This window comes from Silene latifolia, chromosome 7 (genome assembly GCF_048544455.1).
Source record: "Silene latifolia isolate original U9 population chromosome 7, ASM4854445v1, whole genome shotgun sequence".
NCBI classification, from domain to species: Eukaryota; Viridiplantae; Streptophyta; class Magnoliopsida; order Caryophyllales; family Caryophyllaceae; genus Silene; species Silene latifolia.
In genome coordinates, this window is record NC_133532.1 from 121,999,911 (window position 1) to 122,025,924 (window position 26,014).

Sequence of the window (26,014 nt, forward strand, 5' to 3'; positions counted from 1 at the left end):
AGTACTCCGTATTAACTTTCAAGGGTCAGGTAGTCCACATTCGACAAAAATACAAAGGACAGCTAATAGGCCAATTCTTATACCATACACCCAGGTGTATGGTACATCCTACTCTCACTATTAAAAATAAAATAAATAAAATTAAAAGATAAAAATTCACTCACATGATTAAGCAGTTAACAACGCTTACCATAAAACCATTTTTCATCCCCTTTCATACCTAGATCTTTCATACTTCCAAAAAGAATAATGCATAAAATTTTATTTTATTTTTCATTCAAACCTATTAGTTTTGTATTCTTAGATTTGTATTTTGATTGATAATCTTCTAACTCATCAGGTAACTGTATTAATTGAATGAATTTTTATATTTTGTCTCTTATTATTCATGGTTAGTTTTGTGATTTTAGGAGTGTGATTCATCATATAGCAGTATCATATTCACTTTTAATTTAGTGAATATGATAGTTTAGTTTGATGGTCATATTCATCATATGACACTATTATATTCAATTTCAGTTTAGTGAATATGATTGTGTAATTTGATGAATATGTATTATGGAATGTCATCACAATGTGACACTATTATATTCACTTTGAGTTCAGTGAATATGATAGTGTAATTTGATGAATATGTATTATGTAATCTCATATTCACAATATGACACTATCATATTCACTTTGAGCTCAGTGAATACGATAGTATAATTTGATGAATATGAGAGATTTAATGTCATATTCACTCAATGACCCTATTATATTCATTTTGATTTCGGTGAATATGGTGGTTTAATTTAATGATTATGAACTATTAACTTCGCAAATTTAAGTACGACTAGATGAAACTATAAATTTGATGAATTTGATATGATTTTAAAATTGATAAGTTGAGTAATTTGGAAAAGAAAAAGAAACGTAGAATAAGTAGTGGGTAGTTATTCATATACTGGGTAGTTAACTATTTTTTTTATTTTATCTTTTTTATAACTCCTATGAGAGTATCATGCTCCCTACTCCTGGGAGTAGGATATAATTTGCCCTAATAGGCCCCGATTCTTTTGTTTAATAGAGTGAAAACAACATTTTGTAAGTTGTCTTTTAAGACTTTATCGAGTGAAAACAACTTAACAACAATTTGTCATATGTTTTTATTTTTTTTAACGGAAAATTGACGTGTATCCCTGAACTTTGTCAATTTATACATGCAAAATTCACGTGTAGCCTTATTTGACCCGACTTATGCTTAAGACGGATAATCACCGTCTTAAATGAGAATTTGTGCAAAGGACTTAATAGACGAGAGGATCCATGTTTTCATGAACATCTCTACTCAATGTTAAAGTTAACTTACAGCCAAGTGGTGTTAGTCCAGTGATAGCCGGGTTAAACCTTGAAACTTGCAGAAATGCAGGAGTTGAGAGGTCCCGGGTTTGACTACCAGCTGGCACGATGATCACTTGTCCACTGCAGCCCCCGAAGGGGGTGACTTACATGGTCCATGTGGTGGTGCGGGAATGCATGGGCCCGGGGATTCAACCCCTCATCATCAAAAAAAAAAATTAAAGTTAACTAACAAGATTTTATGAAATAAAGATGACGATAAACAGAACTCTTCAAAGATGATCTTAAATCACATATTCTCATTTGTGACGTATTGTAAGAGTGTAAAATTACTCGTACAAGTTTGTGATAGAGAAATGTAAACATTTTACGATAAAATGTAATTATTAGGATATTAGGCCCATTAAGACCGACTATCATTAGGGTTAGATTACGAGTTACGACGGTCCGTAATCTAACCCTAATCACAGTCGGCCTTAATGGGCCTAATATCCTAATAGTAATCATTATCCGATAAAAGAAAATTTGTTGATGATTATTTTTTATTAGAAAATGGTCGCATCTCCTTCGTCACAATATGTGACCCGTCGTCACAGAAGAGACCAACTGGTCTCCAATAAGAATTTGCGTTATTGAGAAGGCCATAAAAAAAAGGTGGCAACGAGTACACTTGTTATAAAATAAAACAAGTATCAAATAAAATCGTAATTTTAAATCACAGTAATAAATGGGTAATGAAAAACATATGAAGGGTATTAAAAAAGTGATCTCTCAATAATCGAAATTAAATTTACAATGAATAGAGATAATGAATAACTAGTGTGGAGTCTATTGATCGAATACGAAAGAGGGGGGGTGAATTGAGTATTAAAAACGATGACCACTTTTTCGAAATATATGATATAAATTAATTATTTGATTTTATTGATTAAAATCAACTAATTAAATTATTAACAATAAATGCAAAATCGAAATAACAATAATAAAGAGAGAGAGAAAGAGAGACACACAGGATTTTGAAGTGGTTCAGTTTCACAAGTCGAAACCTACGTCCACTATTCTCGATTAATAATTTTTAGTACCTTTCTCCGGATTACAAAAATTACCAATCCACTCGTATAATCAACTATATGATTATAACTCAGATTGAGTATCGCTAAATACTCTAGGTTGCTCTTACGTTAATAAGAAAAATACAACGACAAATACTAATCTCACGTTATGCGAGTGAGTATACTATCTTTGTGTATTTAATATCCAATAACGATTTTTCTTCGAGTGATTGACAAATTTGATGCGTGATTTTTGTATAAGCAAATATGAAAATAAGAATTAAAGCTCAAATGATTTTTTGCTTAAAATATTTTTCTCTCTTGAAATTTGTAGATGTGTGTGTCAACAATTAATGTTGAATGAATGAGAGTATTTATAGTAGAGAGGATTAGGGTTTGGAATGTTCTGGAATTAGGGCATAGGAATGTTCTGGAAATGTAAAACTTGAAGAACAAGTAAGAAGAGAAAGGAAGGAGGAGTTTTGGCCTCCTAGGGTTTCGGCCACCCTAGGGTTTCGGCCTCCCTAGGGTTCGGCCGGCCCAAGGCCTCCTTCGGTCCTTTCTTGCTTCTAAAGCCCGCAACAAATCGAGATAGAATCTAGTTAAAGCCCTAGGTTGCATGACGATATAAATATCGTATTACAAACCAATAGTTTATTTAACTTAAATTCTAATTAATTAATTCCAACCAAATAAATACTCTCTTATTTTTAAAACCATTAAAAATATATTTTCCAAAAATTAACGCATCATTTTTGTCTAGCAATGAAGTTATGTCTATTAGGTCATAACTTCACTAACCTTTAAATCAAACAAAGTAAAACCATTACCGGATGACGACCTATACTAACTAATCTTCAGTAGATCTTCAGTACACGAATCGTCTCTTCACAAGTCTCTCATCTTGAGTCTCGTGGTTGATTTCCAATCTTGATATTGCTTGAATGCATCGATCAAATGTATTTGAAGTTGTACCTCCTTGGTCCAAACTTCAAGCTTGCGTCATTGTAATTGTTCCTTTCTAAATAAAGACTTGAGCACACAATTACACGCATATGTTTATAATATTAAGTCCACATACAAATCATTACTGTCATTATCAAAACAATTAACTAGGACTAAAGGTCCAACAACTAGTTACACAAATGACGGACACATACTTTTTGTCACAAGTTTGAGACGTCTCAGAAACTGTAAATAGGAGAGTTAGTGGGAGAAGGGTTGTGAAAGATTACAAGTTTGTGACGGTTACAAGCAAGATTAGTTAAGTTTGGTAGCATATTGCTAACTTTTTTTTTTTTCATTATTTTTCAGCGTCGTTATGATTATTCTGCACATTTGTTCATGAAAGTCGTCCTCTAATAAGTCTTATTTTAAGATTATTGACTAATCAACCTTCTTCATTTTAGCAAGTCTTTGGATACCGTAGAGAATGGAGGAGCTTTATTCAATAATGGAGTACTACCTAGTCAATCTCTCCGTCTCCATCATTTGTCCACCTTTAATTAAACTACCTCTCTCAAAAAAATAAAGAAATTAAAGTGCTCAAGAACACCTCAAACCGACCTCATTTGCTACTTCAAACATCAATTGAAAATAATCCCACAAACTTTGGACAAAAAGTCGTGTTTGACAAAAAAAAATTATTAAAGATTGTGTTTGACAAATTTTTTTTTAAAGGAAGTGTTTGGAAAAAGAAAGTTTTTTAAAGGTTGTGTTTGACAAAAAACCCACTTTGATGCGGCTCTTTCCCCCCTCCTCTTCTCTAGCTAGTATTGGGTGTGTTGTTAGAAATGACATTGGTTCTTGGGTTCGGAATGGTCAACTTAACTGTTTTCCCATAACCCCTACATATGTGAGGTCCTTAGTACTCCCTCCATTCAACTCCACACTACCACTTTCTTTTTTCACGTTTGCCAACGCGTCTTTTAAGCGCTAAATATCGTTAGCTACGTATTTGCAAAAAATATAAAAGTTACATATTTTTAATGTACTCGTAAAGACGAATCAAACAAGATCCCACATGAATATATTTCTACTTATGTATTGAGAGAAAATTGAAACGGAATGCTTAATTATGAATAGTGTGTAAAATAGAAAGTGTTAGTGTGGAGTTGAATGGAGGGAGTATTAGAGAAGGATTGCGTTTCTGTTGTCAGTCCATGGAAAAATTTGTTATTGCCTATGGTTGTCTTAATGCGGTTAAGATTATTTTGAGTAACGACCCCTCTTGTGGCCCTTATGCTAACATTATTCTTGAGTGTAGGGAACTTAGAGGGCTCACGCCATTTGAAGATCATATTTGAGAAGAGGTTGGCTAATGGAATTGCGGATGTACTCGCCAAGTTCGCTTTAGATGATATTTGTTCTTGTAATGGATATTTTATTTGGGACTATGCTCCTCCCTTTGTAACTCGTACTTGTACTTCTGACTTTTTGTCGGCCATCGAGCCACTTTCCCCAGACCGGTCCCCGATGTACTTGACCTCTATATTTTTTATTTAATATTAAGTACCGTTCTTCCAAAGAAAATGGGACTATATTTAGGAAACTTCTAACGTTTTATGGATGATCTTGTACGACCACTTTCGTACGTTTCTTCGACCCGGTCCGAACATGATCTGCGCTTTGTTGACCCGGTAATAACCCGACCCGATACCACCCAAACTGACAAAACACGGCTCTAATTGATAAAAAAAAAAAACCTCGAAATGGCTAATTTAAAAGCACACGTTATATTATATACGTTAAAATAAAGAATCAATCATTAAAATTAAATCAAAGTAGATAAAAATACTAAACGTTCTTTTTTCTCTCCTAATCATTAACCTGAAAATGCGAACCCAAAACAACCCGACCCGTTTGACTCGAAAATGACCCGACCAACATATCGAAACATGTCCGAAACTCGAAATGACCGACCTGACCCGAATTAACCCGAAGATGTAACACACCCAAACTTACCCGACTCAAACTGGCCCAATCTAACCCCGATCCGATTAACCCATTTGCCAATTCATACCATCACCACTCTTTATCTTCTTTCGGCTTTAAATTCATGAATATATATATATAAGGGCTTTGCCTCCAATACTTGTACGAAGCCCAAAAAATGAACAAAGAAAAGGCATCATTGACAAGTCAACAAGCCCATATCAGTAGCCCATGAGAAATTCATTTTTCTTTTGTCCTCTTTAACCCACCTTGACTCACTTCTTTCACTTGAATTTTGATTTATATGGTATTTTTTTTTTTTTTTTTTTTGGGTTCAAATGAGTGCACTATGTCGTAGGTAAGAATCGAATCTCCAATTTCACTGTTGAAATGAGAGAGCTTTTACCATTTAAGTTAACTATTGTTCTTCTGGTCGGTGCCTTTAAATGTAAGACGTCAAAAAGTGGTACCACAATTCCGAAAAGTAATGTGAAATAACATTATTTAAAAGTTAAAACTAATCTGACTATTATGCTAGTAAATCCTAAACTGAGTTAAATATTCTAAAGTCAATTATTAATTCAATTAAATAAGAGATAAAATGCGAGTCAAAACTCGGTAAAATATATTGCTATTACCCTCCACCACTGAAAATTATATCATCACCGTTTCCTTCCGAAAGATAAATTCTCCATTGGAATGTTTGATTGACCTCTACTAGTTTTTTCGATTCACATACAACACAATACCAATTAGAATGAAGATAAAAATAGTTTTAACACTTATAATACAACATATAATTACCTCAAGATCCAATAACAAACAGTGGCAGAGTCAGAATTTGAAATTCTGCGGTCGAAAAAATTTAGGGAGGGGGGGAGGCGGGGGCGACCGAGTAATAATATAAGGTACACTAGAAAAAAATTGCGAAAATCTCAACCGACAGGCGACAGGGAGGGCGAGGGCCCCGCTAACATCCTCTAGCTCCACCACTGATTACATAGGGACAGGATCGATTAGGACGGAAGCAATCTTTTGTTGTATGGTTTTGTTAACAAGAGTGTATCCTTCGGTTCTTCCTTTGTACATAACATCAGGAACACGAGTCTGGTTCAGAATTATATCCAATAATGGTTTGGGTATTGTGTATGGTTTAAGCATTCCTTCATTTACGTCCTTCCATGCATCCTTTACTTTCTCTTCTAATTCTTCATAAACTTGAACTTCATTTGATATACCATGTTGCTTCATGTAACATTCGACAGCAGATGCAACATGTTCTCTGTCTTGCTCATACTGCAAAATTATTTTGTGGATCGACTAGTAAGAAATGGTATTATTAATGATCAAGAATATCAAATACGGAGTATATATCTATCGTCTTATTGGAATAGGAAGTTAGTTATATGCTAACTAACTAAACTAACTGTAGTTAGTATAACTAACTGTAGTGAAGAATTAGTTAGAAACCTAAGTTTGTTATAAATACTAACAAACCTCCTCATTGTATAGTTACAGTTCTATAATTCTCAAAAATATAATCAATACAAGTTCTACTTCTTCTTCTTCTCCAATATCTCTTACTCGTTACATCAATCATTAGTAAACTCCATTACTATCATCAATCATAAGTAATCATGATCTTCTGATAGTTAGGAATTCTACATGGTATCAGTAAAATCAGAGAACTCTTTCCTGGTATTTCTATCTCTGTTTCTTGTTTACGCATAATTCAAGAACACGAGGTATACAAATCGCTTCCGCACGCTGTTTTTTTATTGATTTTATCATCTCTGTATTCTGGTTTTTCTTTCTGGTTTTACCATGCCTGAGGTTAATGCTTCTGATTCTCCTTCAAGTTTTGACTATTATGACGACCCTTTGTATCTTTCTACGTCTGATCAGACTAGTGCTGTTCTCTCTTCTTTTCTGTTTGATGGACATGATTTTGTTGGATGGAAAAGAGAGGTGCTCATGGCATTAGTGGCCAAAAATAAAGATGGTTTTATAGATGGCACTTGTAATATGCCACCTACCACTGATAAGAGGAATAAGCAGTGGAAAAGGTGTGATTTCATGGTTATGAGGTGGATTTCTAATTCTTTGGATAAAAGTCTTAGGGAGAACTTCAAGTATGTTACTTCTTCTCATCAATTCTGGGGTGAGTTACTTGAAAGATTTGGTGTGTCAAATGCATTGGAAGTATATCAATTGACCAAGGATTTAGAGGCTGTTGTTCAAGATAATTTGTCCTTGGTCGATTACTATAGCAAGATGAAGAACATGTGGGAGACATTGGAGTCTCTTGATCCTTTGCCAGTCTGTTCCTGTGGGAAAATCAGTCTTTGTTCTTGTGATTTGATGAAGAAAATGGTGGAAAGGGAAAACAATGCCAAGGTGATTCAATTCCTCATGAACTTGAATAGTAGTTATGATGGAATAAGGACACAAATACTGTCATTGGAGCCTTTGCCATCTATAAACAAGGTGTTAGCATTACTGCAAAAGATCGAAAGACAGAAGCAGATTACGGATACAGTTTCATCATTAACTGAAGCCAGTGCTTATGCTAGTTTCAAGCAATCTGATCAGGAGAAATCAGGATTTCAAGGATCCAAGAATGGGGAATCTGCTACAACAAAGCATTGTGATCACTGTAACAGAACAGGCCATACTAGAGAGACTTGTTTTGGTCTTACTAAATGTCCTCATTGTGGTAAGACAGGTCACAATCCTGCAAATTGTTTCCTGATCAGAGGTTTTCCAGGGGATAAATCTAAGGGAAAAGAAAAGATTCAGTCCAATAAGTCTAATTTTCCAAAGAAAGGAGCCAATTCAGCTGATATAATTCTTCCTTATTCTCCCTTGGATGATTCTTCTATGGCTGCTGGAAATCAAGTTGGTTGCAGTATGGCAACTTCTGGAACAGCTCCTGCTGTTAGTCTCACTTCTGATGTTATTGATGGACTTGTTACTTCTGTTATTGATCAAGTCATGAAGAGAATTACTTATCAACAGTCAGGTTTGTCTACTGCTAATTTTGCAGGTATGACATCTCCCTTTTCTTGTGTATATACTGCTAATACTTCACAATTTTTAAGTGATTGGATCATAGATACAGGGGCATCTGATCATATGACTTATGACTGTTCTATCTTGACTGATATTCATATTTTTAACACCCCAATTAGGGTAGGTCTGCCTGATGGGACTGTTAAACTTGTTTATAAAATGGGTAAAGTTTCATTGACACCTAGTATCACCCTGCTTAATGTGTTTCTTATACCTGATTTTAAACAAAATTTATTATCAGTTAGCAAGTTATTAGATTTTAATAAGTTATCTGTTGTCTTTACATCACATGAATGTGTTTTTTAGGACCTTTCAAGTAATTTGGTTGTTGCTAAGGGCAAAAGGATTGGGGACCTGTATAGATTTCCTAGGCAGAATGGACATTCTTTATCTGCTTCACTTTCTCATGCAATTGAACAATTGGTCATTAATAAATTCCGTGAATTGGATCAGCAGTTACCTAGAATGTGTAATGTTCAGTCTTCTGTTTCTAATGCTACTTCAAAAAGTTTAGATCTTGTTCATGCTAGATTGGGCCATATCTCAGTTGATAGACTCAAGTTTGTAACAGGATTCAATAATGTAATAAGACGAGACAATTTTCATTGTAAATCTTGCACTTTTGCCAAGCATCATAGATTGCTATTCTCTGCTAGTTTACATAGAGCAACTACCTGTTTTGAATTATTGCATATGGATGTATGGGGTCCTTATAAGGTTCCCTCTATGACTGGTGCAAAATATTTTTTGACTGTTCTAGATGATTATAGTAGAAATACTTGGACTATTCTCTTTCAGACAAAAGATCAAGTCCTTTCTTTGATCAGGGACTTTTTAGCTTATGTTTCTACTCAATTTAAGGGTCTTGTCAAGACAATTAGATCTGATAATGGTACAGAGTTCTTACAAGGACTTTGTGGCTCACTGTTTAGAGACAAGGGCATAGTTCATCAAACTAGCATAGTTGGTACACCCCAGCAAAATGGGAGAGTTGAAAGAAAGCATAGGCACTTGTTAGAGACAGCAAGAGCTTTAAAGATTCATGCCAATTTGCCTATAAAGTTTTGGGGGGACTGTTTGTTGACTGCAACACATCTAATTAACCTAATGCCTACTCCTGTTATTGACCATAAGACTCCTTATGAGCTACTTTTTGGCTCAGCACCTTCTTATGATACACTAAGGACTTTTGGTTGCTTATGTTATGCAACTATGCCTCCAACTTTTAGTGATAAATTTGGCAATAGGGCTAGGGAATGTGTTTTCATTGGTTATCCCCACCATCAAAAGGGGTACAGGTTGTATGATTTGAAACTGCACAAGGTATTTGTTAGCAGAGATGTGGTGTTCAAGGAACAGTTATTTCCTTTTCATAAAGACAAGGCTTGTGAAGATTTACAGATCACTGTTAGTGATTTGGTTAATCCAGCTACATCAACAGTTGTTGTGCCTGTTCAAGATACTCCTATTACTCCTACAGTGGATTCTACTCCAGTTGAACTCATTGAGGAGCAAAATTCTGGTTTATCCTCCTCTGATGCTCCTGTTGAGCAACCTGCTGCAGTCCCAGTAAGGAGGTCCACTAGAGCCAAGCAGTTAAGCACTTGGCTTCAGGGTTATCAATGTAAGATACCTGGACAGTCTACAGCTGGTCTTGTTCAGGCAACTGCATTTCAAGCAGAAATATTAGAAGACATGAAGGAATATTCCTCTGATTATGTGGCTTCTTTGTATCATGTATTCCAAGAGCCAGAGCCTTATACTTTTAAGCAAGCACAGAAGGATCCCAGATGGGTAGAGGCAATGAACAAAGAGGTATCTGCATTAGAGGAGAACAAGACATGGGATATTGTAACATTGCCTGCAGGGAAGAAGGCCATTGGGTCAAAGTGGGTTTATAAGATTAAATATAAACCTGATGGCTCAGTTGAAAGGTTCAAGGCTCGTTTGGTGGCCAAGGGTTTTAATCAGGTTAAGGATAAGGACTATAAACACACGTTTTCTCCTGTGGCAAAATTTACCACAGTCAGGACACTTTTGGCACTTGCAGCAGCTAAGGATTGGCCTTTGTATCAGCTTGACATAAACAATGCTTTCTTGCATGGTTTTCTGGATGAGGAGGTTTATATGAAACCTCCAGATGGGTATGATGTAGGGACAGGAATGGTTTGCAGGTTGAGAAGGTCATTGTATGGCCTGAAGCAGGCTTCTAGGCAGTGGAATAAGGAGCTGACCAGGTTTCTTCAAGTATTGGTTACAGACAGTCAAGGCAAGATTACTCCTTATTTACCAAGACAGATCCTACTGATCAGTCATTCATTGTTGCATTAGTATATGTAGATGATGTGCTGCTCACTGGCACATCTATATCACAAATCACTCAGGTCAAGGATGCCCTTCACAAAGCATACTCTATTAAGGACTTGGGGGAGGTTAGGTATTTTCTTGGTCTGGAAATTTCAAGGACAAAGTCTGGTTTGATGATTAACCAGAGAAAATATATAATGGATATTTTGCAAGATCTTCAGATGGAGAGTTGTTCATCAGTAAAATTCCCAATGCAACAAGGACTGCAATTGTCTACTGATCAGGGAGAGGTACTTGAGAATCCAGAGCAATATAGAAGGTTAATTGGAAGACTATTGTATCTCAATATGTCAAGACCTGATACCTCATATAGCATACAACATCTTAGTCAATTTGTAAGCCAACCAAGAGCACCTCATCTTCAGGCAGCATTGCATGTGGTGAAATATTTAAGGGGCACTGTCAATGCAGGCTTGTTCTATAAAGCACAGCCAAATTTATAGCTCACAGCTTATAGTGATGCTGATTGGGGCCAATGTGCATTCTCATGTAAGTCCTTAAGTGGATATTGCATCCTCTTAGGACAGTCTTTGGTATCTTGGAAGACAAAAAAGCAAGTAACAAATCGGTAAAAAGTACAAAATGAATCAATACGAGTTTATCATACACTACTTCTGAAATGGTTTGGTTGTATGCTTTATTGAAGGATTTAGGGGTTAATGTTTCTCAACCTATCAATCTCTATTGTGACAACAAGGCTGCCTTACACATTTCTGAGAATCCGGTCTTCCATGAGAGGACCAAGCACTTGAGTATCGACTGCCATTTTGTCAGGGACAAACAAGAGCAAGGTTTTTTGTTAACCAGACATATCAGGACAGGGATGCAGTTAGCAGACATCATGACAAAGCCCTTAGGTGCTGCTCAACATGTCTTTCTTTCCTCTAAGCTTGGCCTGGTATTCTCCAACAGTCCAGCTTAAGGGGGGTATATTGGAATAGGAAGTTAGTTATATGCTAACTAACTAAACTAACTGTAGTTAGTATAACTAACTGTAGTGAAGAATTAGTTAGAAACCTAAGTTTGTTATAAATACTAACAAACCTCCTCATTGTATAGTTACAGTTCTATAATTCTCAAAAATATAATCAATACAAGTTCTACTTCTTCTTCTTCTCCAATATCTCTTAATCGTTACATCAATCATTAGTAAACTCCATTACTATCATCAATCATAAGTAATCATGATCTTCTGATAGTTAGGAATTCTACACGTCTAATTAATTTTGCATTTTTGGTATATAACGCTTACAAATAATGTAACTAAGTGTCCATATATACTTCGCTCTCTATATATTCGAGTTTATATTAGTGTGCGAGTGTCCCACATTAATAAAAGATGAGACAATTTTAAACCGAAGATGATTGTTTGAGAACTATCGGAAAAATATGGGAGGGTCGAGTTGACGTGTTGTAGTAGGAAAAACAAAAGGAGAATGCCTATTAACATAATAACACATATCCTAGTGTTCATTATTGAAAAAAATAACCTAAACATAACCAATGATGCATTTTTTATAGTAGTGGCAGAGTCAGGATTCAAGTTTAGGGGGCGAAAAATTTTAGGAGGAGCGAACTAGTAATGATAGAAGGTATACTCAAAAAAATTCAGAAATTTTAACTAAAAATTCCGAAAATTTTATGGGCCGGGGGGAACTTGTAATGAAATTTTTTGGTTAAATCTTTGTAAGATAAACATTGCATTTATTAGATGATCAACAATATGTAAACATACCCAGATGGTACTGAAATTCGATATAACCAGGTATCAGGCGTGGTATTATTTCATTTTCCTTAAATCAATATAATTAGATGAACAGTATGTAAACATTTACGTACCTTATGTCCTCCAATGTCGTTCATGAGCCTAAGGATAATGTCAGAAGATCTTATAATCTTGGGCATAGGGATTTGAGACACCCATTCAAAACTCTCTTGGGTTGCAATCTCACCCATGCCAAGATATGCTGCAACAATTCCTGCAGTCTGAGCAATGGAGATGAGAGCAACTTCAATGTACTCATCATATGTAGGAATATACTTTGTTCCACACCATTTTGCTTCATCAAACCATGCTTGACAGTTTATCTTCATCTGACATGATTAAACCCTAAAGAATTAGCATACATTTTATAAATACTTTCTCTGTCTTGGTCAATAGTTTACTCTTCTTTTATATTAAGGTAACGAGAGAGGAATGAGTTTATAATTATTAAAAAAAATTAGGGATATTCTACATGATATCCTTCAATTTTTCGATTTTCTATATGGTACCCCTACACTTTTTAAAACATACATGGTACCCCTAATTGTTGTCATTATCACTAAGTGTACCCCTAAACTTTATTTTCCGTCAATTAAACTCAGTTTTAGACGTTAAATGATTACTTGGACGCGTAACAAGCTTGTAATTTATCATCTTATGATATAAGGACTCTATTAGGCTAAGTATTTTTCTTTGGACGTCATAATTTGGCAGGGGATTAATAAATTTTCCGTCAAAAATTTTTTAGCCCATATATATCAATAAATATTAGGATCAAGATAGATATTGAATCTAATAGAGTCCTTATATAGTTATATCATGGGATAATAATGATTTGAGGGACACAAACCTGGACTTTCCAATAGTGTGAGCAAAATGATCTTCCTTGATTTGCCAAAATTTGTTCAACTTCATCAAATGTCTCAAGAAGTGCTTTATAACAATCGTTATAATATTTGGGCAGTTGATTCACATAGCTATAATCCCACCTATAGATTTTAAAAAAGAATAATAATATTATTACACATTGGGTTAATTGTCTGATAATTTAGAGCGTGAATATTCTACAATTGAATATAAAAACTGTATTAAAAATTATAAAATAGTTAAAAATTAAATAAAAATGGTACACTAATAAAATGGTCACTAATAATTAATACGGAGTATCAAATAAAATAATTAAAATGTAACAATATGATTAAAATAAATGAAATAATTTTTCATATGACCAATGTGAGATCATAATCCTACACTCAATAATAGTCAATACTAGCTAGTGTATTTAGAAACAATTTTTTTTAGATATGTCAGGTGTAACATGTTATCGTACATTCTAACCAATGAGAGCTTTCCTTTTTATACTCATTCGATTCTATTTAGCTATTTATACGAAAATTGCTTTCAAATTCAGTATTCTCATTGATTTGATGTACGATTATGTATTTACGTGATAACCCCATAATGCATGGAACTCCTAGTGATGATGGTACGTAAGGATGTGAGGAATAATACAAACCCATGAACAGCTTGGATGAGGAGTTGCCTATCTTGAAAATTTCCATATGAATCATTAATATCATCAAGAGTTTGGACAACCATGAACAATCTGGTGAATATTTTTCTGGCTAGTGAATATTGAGGTTCATAATAACATCCCAATGTCCAAAAAAAGCATTCTATTGATCTGTCTCTTGCATATGGTAGCTTTGCATGTAGCCCTTTCCACCACCTAATAATTTGCATGTAAACAAAAATATAATTTAGTCCCTTCATACATAAATACTCCCTCCGTCCCGGTCAATTGTTGTCCTTTAATTTCGTTTTGACACAAAGACCAAGGAAAGAGGAAAATGTCAATAGCTAAATGACAAGTGGAACAAATTGAATGAGAATGGTCAAATTACTCATCAAGTTCATTCTTAAAATAGAAAGGACAACAAATGACTGAGACACCCAAAAATGAAAAAGGACAACAAATGACCGGGACAGAGGGAGTACATAATTATATGGAGTAAATACTTTTGTAGGATAGCAATGAGGCGCTACCAAGTGGTATCCGAACTTCGTATCATCTTAATTTAAAAATATAAGTGAAAAGTGAAGTAAATTTACCAAAATATTTCACAAATACTATCCTACAACCAGTTGTATAGTAGCATTGTACAACCGCCTCAAAGTTGTTGAGCTCTTACACAAAGTTGTTGAGCTATTTTACAAGTTATTGAGTTATTTTATGATGTTATTGAGCTTAATAATTATTCTTTTAAGCTCAATAACTTTGTGTCATAACTCGATAATTTTGTTAGTAGAGCTCGATAACTTTATAACAAAGCTCAACTACATTAAATAAGTTGTATATACAACCATTTGTATAATACATTAACTGAAAATATTTCGGGTGGTACTGGTATTATATCATTTTTCATAAATATAGTTAGTTGTCATTGTGCATATAATCAACATAGGTTTGGAAATTGATAAGTGGCATTTTAGTCGTATTTTACCCCGCATTTATATCTTATTACTACTCGATTTTGTGTGCTTAAATGTCTAAAAAGCTCATTTAATTACTAATTTATAATAATTAGTCATCCTTGATATAATTAATAATTAGTGTGATTATTGTATAATATTAGTATTAATATCATTCTAATTTAATGTTAAGGTGAAACGGGAAAGCAAGTTGGAATAATGAGACGGAAGCATGATCAAAGTGAAGCAAGACGGATGTTGATAGAGTCAAGACGGGTCAAAGCAAACCAAATAAATGAAGGTCAAAGGTCAACCTTGACCTTTAACAATCAAGTAACGCGTCCTGCACCTTCATTGTCTTCACTCACATCATTCATCACCATCATCACCTCCATTATCATTCACCTTCGACATCATACCCTCCTCCATAATCAAACACCCCCTGCATCTCATTCATCAACAACAATCAGCTTCATGTTCATCGTTTTCACTCATCACCATTAACAACATTCATCATCATCATCAATTCACATTCACCATTATCACCTCAACACATTCACCACCATTAATCATTCATCATCATCATCAATTCATCATTCACCACCTTATATATCATCATCAATGAATCACCATCAATTACGTCCTCCGTCTCCGTCTGTATCAATCAGCAGCCCAGAAATCAGACCGTCACCATTAAACCCGAACCCGACATCACCAGCATCAACGACTCCCCTGTTTCCCCTTTGCCACCACTCCATCTCCTTTCTTCCACTATTCGGCCACCATGAACCCACCATCCACCAATTCATCACCCAACATTCACAAATTCGTCCATGATTCCTTAAACTCCATTAACAATCACCATTTTCATCACCCTCATTCAATCGCACTGAAAACCCGAATCCAACATCAAAACCGGTCTCAGGTTTGACTCCATCGAATCCTCAATCAAAAGGAATTAAGAAGAGAAGATCAGAGCAATCGAGTTCAAGATGACCCGTTTAAATTGCTGAAGACTCGAATCGAAACTGAGCTTTTTATGAAGCTTTGCGTCCTTTGCCGGCTTACCGGCAGCCGACATCCCCTACCGGCAGAACACACCCATTTTTCCTCCTTTTTGTGATGGCCTCGCTACCGGTATAGGGACCGGCAGCCGTCTAGCCGGCAAAACGCACCAAATCAACATTCTCGCATCAAATTGTGCTCTATACCGGTGCCCCGGCTGCCGACAGGCCGGCATAACGCACACCCATCCTTTTTCTGCTCTTTCTTCAATGGCTTCGCTGCCGGCATCAAGCCCGGCCGCCGGCGGGCCGGCAGGACACCTCCATTGCTGCGTTTTGAATCCCGTGTTTCCCCTTCCCCTTTTTCCTTTTTCTTTGTTTTTCAATTGTTTGGTTTTGTAAACTTTGTGTCGATTAGTTTTGTATTTAGGATTAGATTTATTATTATTATTATTATTATTAATATTATTATTATTATTATTATTATTAGTGTCATTATTAGTAGTAGTAATTAGACTAGTATAAAAGACCCAACATTACTACCCATTAACACAACTACACACCACCCATTACTTTACCTTAGAAATTAGACTAGTTCATCTTATTCTCTCTCAATATTGTAAAACCCTCATATTTCCTCTCTTATTTTCATTCAATAAAAAGTTGTTATCTTTCTTTAATTATTAGTTTAATTCTTCTTTTGTTCATTCAAGTTCTTCTCTTTTCATTAGTTTACAATTAGTAATTTTGGGTTGTATTTGGAGAATTGAAGAATCCTTCCATATTTCAATCCAAGTTCCTTTCTTTGCTATTGAGTGGGTATAATTTCTCTTCCTAATTTCATTTGTTTACATTTATTTTTCTTTCAAGTTTAATCTTAATTGTTTATGTTAGATTGTTGTTATTCTCTCTCTTGTTCATCTTTTCTCTTCTCACCATTGTTGTTTACAAGATTGAATCTTTGATTTCTCATGTTAAAGATTGAGTCTTTGAGTTTATTGAGTTAAAGTTTGTGCCTTTAGTTTAATCTTCATTGTCTCTTGAATTAAATTGTCTTTCCTTATAATTTAAGTTGGATTGTTGCATGATTAGTAATAAAATTTGTACTTCCATTATGATTATGCATAAAGATTCCATCTTTATTGTCTCTCTTGCAATTAGGAACATGATTAGTGAGTAGTCTTCTACTAGGACTCGGTTTGACCCGACATGAGTAGTTTCACTAATTGAATCTCATAGATTGACTTGACTTATGGATCGATTTTGGGTAGTGTCGACTTGTAACCCTTGTCCACCAACGAGAGTTGGTTAGGTTGTAAATCGGGTACCCGGAATTTGTCCTTATCGCTAACCTTGGTTGAGACCGAAAGGGAGAACTAAGAGAGGGTACCTCTAGACTAGCGTTTGAAATCGACCCTCGAGAGAGGGAGTGGGATGACCCGGAATACGATGGGGGCTTAATGACCTTGACCGATTTCTTGACCTCCTTGGAAAAGTGCACGTTTTTGGGGTTGTTGGGTGTTGAGTTAAGGATTCCGACCTTCGAACCCGAGAGGGGGGTTGGTGGGTAGTGCTAGTGTCCTACTTCGAACCCGAGAGGGGGGTCTTAGGCGAATTAGAGCCATCTCCTCCTTACTTGTCTACCCGAGTGATTAGCCTAGGGAATTAGTATGTGGAATTACGAATTGTTGTGGGAGAACCGAGTTCTAGGCCTTTTATTCATTTGATTTACAACTTTAATCCTCTCTTACTCTTTTATCATCTTTTGTTAATTTGCATTTTATTTTATTTAGTCTAGTTGTTTAGTTTACAATCTCATCTTATATTGCCGACTTAGCTAAGCACGAGAATTTAGACAATTAGTAATCACCCATGCTCCCTGTGGATTCGACCTCGACTACCCTACTACATTAGTTGAGTTATTTGTTTGATCGGGGGAGTGCGACAAACCCCGCTATCAGAAATATACATACCTAGAGCAAGAAAGTAAAAGCTAAAAAAAGGAGAAAACATGAGGGTCTTGAATATATCTATCTATAAATACTATTAAAAGGGTAAACCTTAAAAGCCACGTAGACAATGCCACATCATATTACTAAATGCCAACTTGGATTACTAAAATTCCACGTCATCAATCCTCCATGTAGTATGACGTGTTTAATTAAGAGGGTAATTCATGTTCGTATAACGATCCATTTAAAACGATACACAAATTAAAAAATATTTACATAAAAAATAAATTAGCATAACAAACATTAAATTTTGGCCTTTTTAATTTCTAGATAAATTAAAAAAATTAAGAATCAAAATTTATACTAAATTTTAAATTTCTACGTTTATTCTTAGAATATTTTAAGTAACAAATAAATATCACATTATTCTAATTTTACGCCGTTTATGAAATTATAAAAAAATTGTAAATATTAAGGGCAAATAATAACATACAACATTGACATTTTAATTTTTAAAACTACAATTGGTTAAACGAAAAATAAAATTTACATCACTCTAATTTTAAATTATTTATATTTGCAACTCCTTAAATATTATTGCAATAAACTTGCTAAATTTCATTAAATTGAATACATATGTAAATCTATAAATGTGATTTATAAATAAAAGGGAAGACAAAATATCTACCATTTTTTAGTTGGTAAGATAACTCCCTAAACAATTCTCATGCAATGTGTATTTTGCAAAAAAAAAAAAAAAAAAAAGTAGACCTTTTATATTTAATTACTCTATATTTATGTCTATATTAAATTTTCCTAATAATGAAAATCTATACAATATAGGTAAAAGCCTACTTAAAGCGTTTAATTTTAATCCGCGTGTAATTTTTCTATTGGTTAATAATAATTCAATTATAATAATTACTTGATTATCTAACTAAAAGTAATCTCTAAATATCATGTGTTAAATACTTGTAAAATACAAACAAAATAAAAAATATTAGTTGCAAACACAAAAACAAATTAATACAAACTCTTTAGTTTCCTCTCATAAATTTGTATCAATCTACCTATTCATTTAATTTTTATTTCTTTTACTTAATAAATGGTCTTTTGGTTTTTCCTCACAATTATTATACTTTCTATTTATTTCACCATAATTTTTTTTATCTCCCCTTATTCCACAAAACATTCTTCTTCCCTCAAATAAATTTTTGAAACTAATTAGATAATTAATTATATAAATTTTCTTACATAAATATTATAACAATCCTCTTTTTCATTTTTATCCAAAAAGTTGGTAGGTAAAGTATTCATATATAACCAATTGAATTATTTAAATTTTTTATTCTTATTATGTTTGAATTAATTAAGAGTTAGAATCATATTTAATTATTATTTCTGTGTAATTTTTCTATTGATTAATAATAATTCAGTTATATTAATTACTTGATTATCTAACTAAAAGTAATCTCTAAATACCATGTGTTACATACTTATAAAATACAAACAAAATAACAAATATTAGTTGCAAATACAAAAAACAAATTAATACAAACTCTTTATTTTCCTCTCATAAATTTGGTATCAATCTACCTATTCATTTAATTTTTATTTCTTCTATTTAATAGATGGTCTTTTGGTTTTTCCTCATAATTATTATACTTTGTATTTATTTTACCATAATTTTTTATCTCTCCATTAGTTCAAAAAACATTCTTCTTCTCTCAAATAAATTCTAGAAATTAATTAGATAATTAATTACAAAAAATTTCTTATATAAATATTATAACAATCCTATTTTTCATTTTCATCCAAAAAGTTGGTGGTTAAAGTATTCATATACTATAACCAATTTAATTATTTAACTTTTTTTATTCTTATTATGTTTTGAATTAATTAAGAGTCAGAATCATATTTAATTATTATTGTTGTATTTGTATTAAAATTGCAGGAGGTGACATACTCGCATATTAAAAACATTGCATGAAATCTGGAAATAATGGTTATGGAACTTCTTTGCAATTATCTTTTGACTTGAATATATTTTTCATTTTTATTGAGTTTTCCTTTTTTTTTTTTTATTATGGTGTATGCGAAATATCAAATTTTAGTATGAATATCTAATTATTGGTGACATGTTACATTATATATTCCAACCCTTAGAATATTAATTGACAAATTTAATAAATTGTACTAAATTGTCTTACATCCTTTCGTGCACTTTATTAGTTTTCCGTGTACTCTTCAACTTGTATTTTGTCAATCAGGTTATAAATCAAACATCTTCGTCAACAAACAGATTATAAATCAAATGTCTTAATGGAAGTGTTGAAATTATATGCTCCAAGGAATAAATTGGATCTTTTAATGTGGATCAAGGTAAATATTTTGCATGGTTTTTGATTGGAGTCCCGATGATCATTCTTCAATTAATTGTTTCAACTTTGAATGCTTTCAAGCCTTTAAATCATTTTTTGTTTTCCATCAAATATTTTCTTCTAACACTCCCAATATTTATTCGAGAAATGTTTATTTTTTTTGTAATGATTTGTATATATTGTTCTTTTCTCATAATCAATTGTTAAGAATATTTTTTAATTATCACCCCACTTCTCTTTTTTGTCTATTTTTATATTATCAACTCCTTTTCTTTAATTTCTACTTTGGGACGTGCTTTTTACCAAATGCTTCTTATAACTTTTTTAAAAATTACAAAATAAATGTCATCGTTTAAGGGTAAAATTCTCACATTACTCCACCAATTGCAAACTTTTTCCTAATCTTAATTATTGCACACAAGCAAATGAGGTGATGATTAAAAAAATGGAAGTAAAATAATACAAATTGTGCATCCTTATTTCTTTGGAATTCATTGGGATAGGCGTTAAAACTTCTCACATCAAAGTTCACCAACAACAAGAGATACATTTTCTCGTGTATCCTCCCAAAAATTGCTCAAATAAAAGTTATTTTAAAAAATATTGAATGCGTATTTATTCTAAAATTTTATTTGTATAAGTCACATGTCATCAACTCCTTGCTAATAATTTATGTATATCACTTAAGTCTTTCGTTATACAAAAATCATTTCAATAATATTTTTCTCAATACGTTGGAAATCAATTGAATTTACAAGGACGATGTTGCAAGACCGACAAATCGACAAGAATTATAAATGTATTATTTGCTGAAAAAGTTTAACAAACTCCTTTGCATTTAAGAAAATAAACTTGTAATTTTAGCCGAATTTGTAAGATATTTATAAGTTGTATTTTAACATAACGCTTTCTACGCATTATTCATATCGTCTCTAATTGACTAAAGTCAATATGTAAAATTCAGTTATAAAATATCATTATTATCCATTCATTTATATGTTTTACCTTTTTACTTTATTTTACATTTCTTTTTTCATTAGAATACATTAGGTAATAAGGAATAGAATTAGATGTTCAAGTGTCCAACCTTTTGTTTCTTTGCCGGATAAAAATGGGACCAAGGTTCTTAGAACGCACCAAAACAACACTAAAAACAATATATCAAGTACTAGAATACCAAAAGCCGTCAATGTTGAGTGAACTGAATAACCAACTTGACAAAGTCAAGCGCCCTCGAAATCCAGAGACAATCTAAACACCGTAAAAAAAAGCACGGAACAAAAACAGAAAGGGGAACGACAGTGATTAACACAACAAGACAACAATTAGTAAAAAGACAAAGACAATGAGGACCGTAGCAAAATAAGAGTAGTTTGCAAACTTAATATTCCACCGTTTGAATGCAATTTTACGTTTTTCCATAATTTGTGTTGACTTTTGCTTCTAGGCTTTGAGAATAAGTTGTTTAAAGTGCTCTGATGAAACACAAGACAATACGATTTTCCATTTAATCTATATGCAATACCAGCCTTCGAAATCAGAGAATGGACACTCGTATGTTCTTTAAAATGAGGGATTCATGGGTTTTGGTGTCATTGTTCAATAAAGAGAGTGTGATTTCCAACAAGCTCCAACTATTCTAATATAATAAATTCCCAAACTCCCTTAGATATAATATATTTTATACTCAGGATCTGTGGCAGGGCCCTCTTTATTGCCTTACTTAGGTATCCTACCAACATATCTTCAAGATAATAAGCAAGAACACAAACAAGCGAAATAACGCATTCATGAACGATACCGCAAAAATAAAAGAACAAAAACAATAAAACCCGTGATTTTCACGGGTCACAAAACAAGTTTTTATTTAAAACATATATTGAAATCAATATGGGTTCAATGCGACATGATCTGATCCTAAATAACACGTAACAAAATGAAAATGAGTGAATAAAAGAACTAAAGAAAATATAGACTTACAGAACGAGGTCTCTCAATTCCATTTGGTGCAACGATTGGAGTAAATTGAAATCCAATTTAGCAAGTCGCAAAAGAGTTACATTGCGAGAAGGATTAAGTTGATAGAATAATGAAATATATTGCTTTGATTCGACCCGAATGATTCCTTTGTGAACGGGTTGATGGAGTGCATGTTCAACTTGTTGGGCCATGGGTGACCCGATTTTATTGGCCATAGATTTAAGAAGACTAGTTGTATGCATTAGGGCTTCTTCTAATATATCTTCCTCATGTATCTCAACATGACAAGCTTCGTACATGCTTAGTATTCCTTCCAAATCATTCGATATGTCATCTTGTAAGCCTTTTTTGGACATAAATCTTTTGAAAACATCTGTTTAAATTACATAAAAGAAAAGAACTTTGTTAGGTTTGGCCATGCGGTAATCACCCGATTAATTTTCAGGATAAGTCGTATCGCATCAAAAACAAATTATAAATGACAGATTTTATTAGAATGAAGGTATGACCAACATATTTGAATTAGCAAAATTAGTTTAAGTGTTTGGTAATTAGCAGATTATTAACAAATAGTTAGTTTTGTTTGTAAAATGGATTAAATTTTCCTATTTTAGAATATGTTAACCAATATGTTGGAGTAAGCAGTATGTTGTAAACACAGCATATCGACCTCAAATATGTTGTTTACCAAACACTAAAATTGGTGTATTGATTGATCAAACGTGTTAAAGCCTTCAATATGTTAAAAATCTACCAATATGTCGTTTACCAAACACCCTCATAGCCTCATCTATGTTCGACAGACACCCGTAAGATATTTGAGGCCGGAAAATTATGGTTTTAACTTTACTCACGAAAAAAAGAATTCCGTATATATATTTAATGAAGATGATAATAAAACTAATACTTTTTTTTTTTTTACAAGAAAGGTAAATCTTTATATTCATCCTCAAGGGGGAAAAATAAAAATATAGGGATCTTATGAACAATATCCACTATAGACCATACTATACAACATGGTCCTAATTGTGCACAAATTCTCATTATAGACGGACACTATCCGTCTATACGTATAGACGGATACCACTTCCCCTCACAAAATACCCATTTGCCATCAAGTGGGAAGCACATGGGGGGTGCCCCACCTTGTCCCCCTACCCATTTTATTAGAGGTCTTTACCCGTCTGTTCGCCCCACCCGTCTATACCAAGACCTATTGCTAATTGTGTAAGCTATACAAGTATCCATATCTATGTATTTCCATCCAAAAATTACAGAGTATCATTTTTGCATATAATTGGTCTCTCTTAAAATGGTATATCCATCTTAATATTAGAACAGGTCAAATAACAACACACTTAACTAGATCGATACGACAATTATTTTATTACTCTCTCTAAAAACTCTACTTACTCTTAAGTCTTATCCCTTATGTTATACCAGAACTAGTTTTAATCTCGTGCAAAAATTGCACGGGGTTACTTATTAAACAATTGTTATTATTAAATTATGAATGAAGAAAATGTAGAAATATTGAAATTCAAATATACAAAATTATAAGTAAGAATATCAATCGACAATATTGAATATAGTAAAGACAATAACATTAACACAGTCGTTATTACATGAGACGGTTTTACACGGTGAGGCGATTTCGTTGTATATAAAAACAACTTACTTATTAGTATTAGATAAATAGTTTATTTGTAGAAATAAACCGTCTCACAGGGTGATCCGTCTTACTCTATAATTCGTGTCAATCTAAATAGCTTGAATAACAAACTGTTGGCTCAAAATCTAAATATGATTAAAATAGGCTTAAACAATTTCAAACTAACCCATTAAAATCCCAGTACATATCACCAAAGCCCCCACCTTCACCTAATAGTAGTAAATCAATAATGCTAACCTAACATACATCACACGCCTCTTTCTCCCTCGCTCTCTCTCATCAAACACACCGTCACCACTCACCGTCATTATATCACTCCCTCAAACTCATTCTCTCACTTATGTCTCAACTTTTCTCTCATAAATCTCATGGATTCATAGTCCCTATAATTTCTCTCTATAATCCTCATTCTTTAAACAATATATCATCTCCTTACTCGATAATGTTTACCTAATTGTCAATCTCTCTCACTATCAGCTATGTTGGTTTCATTTTTTGTTCATGTTTCGTGATTTTTTTCTATTCAATTTCTCAGATCCGATGGTTATTTTTCTAAAAGTTGATTTTTTATTTTTTTTATAAATTATAAAATTATTAGTGAATATCATAGATCTAATGAGTATTGTTTTTTTAAATAAAATTACTCAATATAAGTAAGTATGTGTTTTTAAATAATATTCTTTTTACTTTATTTCGTTGCCTATATTATGTTTAAATTATTATTTTTTTATTTATTTAAAACTTATTTTCGTTAATTTTAAAAAATCCCATATTTTGAATGTAATCTTCCCCTTTTTTGAAGTTTCTTTATTTTATTTTTTTGACAAAACAATAGAGTATTTCTAAGAACGGAAATCAAATCTATTAAATTTAAATGACTTGGATATTTTCTGAAGAATATTTATCAATTAAATTCCTAAATCATATTTTTTATGGTTTAATGGCATATTTTTCCTATACTGAATTACAGGATTTTTAAAGAGAATTTTTTGAAATAAATTGTTAAATTTAGTTTTCGGATTTTTTTGAAGATTTTAAAACAATTTCTTCAAAAAACATATGTAATTTTTAAATGTTAAATATTTGTAATCACTTTCTTGAGATCATTTAAAAGAATTAGATTATATTAATTCAAATTAGATTAGCTTAGATTATACGGAGAATTAATACATTGATTTTATTATAAAAAAAAACGTGCAAAATAAACTCAAAATCGTTTTCTTCGGAGTAATTTTTCAGATTTGAATTGGCTGGAGGAGATGAGAGAAGAGAGGGTAATTAAATGGTGTATAGAACATGGTGGGTCCTATATTGGCCAAATTTCTAAAAAAATTCAGTCAATGGAAAACCTTGAAAGAACCTAGTTTTTATAATAGGTAGATTTGTATTTGGCATCACGAACGTGTAGTAAAATCACACCTTTGAGAACAGTCAAGTTGTCAACAAAAACAAAGAACAATTAATTTTTGAGATAACCATTATGCCAAATGGTGAACCACACGTCCCACATTATCTAATTATCTAGGCCCCGATTCTCTGACATTTTGCCAAACAACGTGTGTTACGTGATTTTCATAGAGTGAACAAAAAAAAAAAAAAAAAAATTGTCCGAATGCTATTTTGCCACTTGATTAACTCCAAAATTGGCCAGATGAGCTGGTGTCTTTAATAGTGATTTAAAGGGCGTTGTCTCCGGGGACGGACCCACCTAATAGCAAGGGGTGACATCCGCTACCCCAAACATAAAAAAATTGGTTTAACAGACGGATTTTTATTACCCTAATTATTGCTGAATAGTAGTTAACTAAATTATCTTGTGTTCACTGGTAAAAGCTGTGGTCTTCCACCCATTGCCCCGAGTTCGAATCCCTTCACATACATTAAAAAACTATTTTTTTTTGCTACCCCAAACATTAAATCTTGGATCCGCTCTGTGGATAAGATTTTTGTAGTTTTTAGTTAAATTTTTTGAATTATAATTACTCATTTATCTCCTCTAAAAATTTTCGCCCTCCTAAGTTT

General features: G+C 33.0%; 1 protein-coding gene across 1 annotated transcript in view; it reads right to left on the reverse strand.

The window, feature by feature from the left end:
• Nucleotides 1–6,279: 6,279 nt before the first annotated feature.
• The window catches only part of LOC141591336 (putative sesquiterpene synthase), a 34,675-nt gene continuing 14,940 nt past the window's right edge, over nucleotides 6,280–26,014 (reverse strand). The window contains exons 3-7 of the mRNA XM_074411653.1: nucleotides 22,321–22,693; nucleotides 14,048–14,260; nucleotides 13,382–13,520; nucleotides 12,606–12,860; nucleotides 6,280–6,623 (exon numbers count right to left, since the gene is read on the reverse strand). Coding sequence (XP_074267754.1) covers nucleotides 6,324–6,623; nucleotides 12,606–12,860; nucleotides 13,382–13,520; nucleotides 14,048–14,260; nucleotides 22,321–22,693 — 1,280 coding nt within the window. The 3' untranslated portion in view covers nucleotides 6,280–6,323. The remainder of the gene's footprint in view (nucleotides 6,624–12,605; nucleotides 12,861–13,381; nucleotides 13,521–14,047; nucleotides 14,261–22,320; nucleotides 22,694–26,014) is intronic.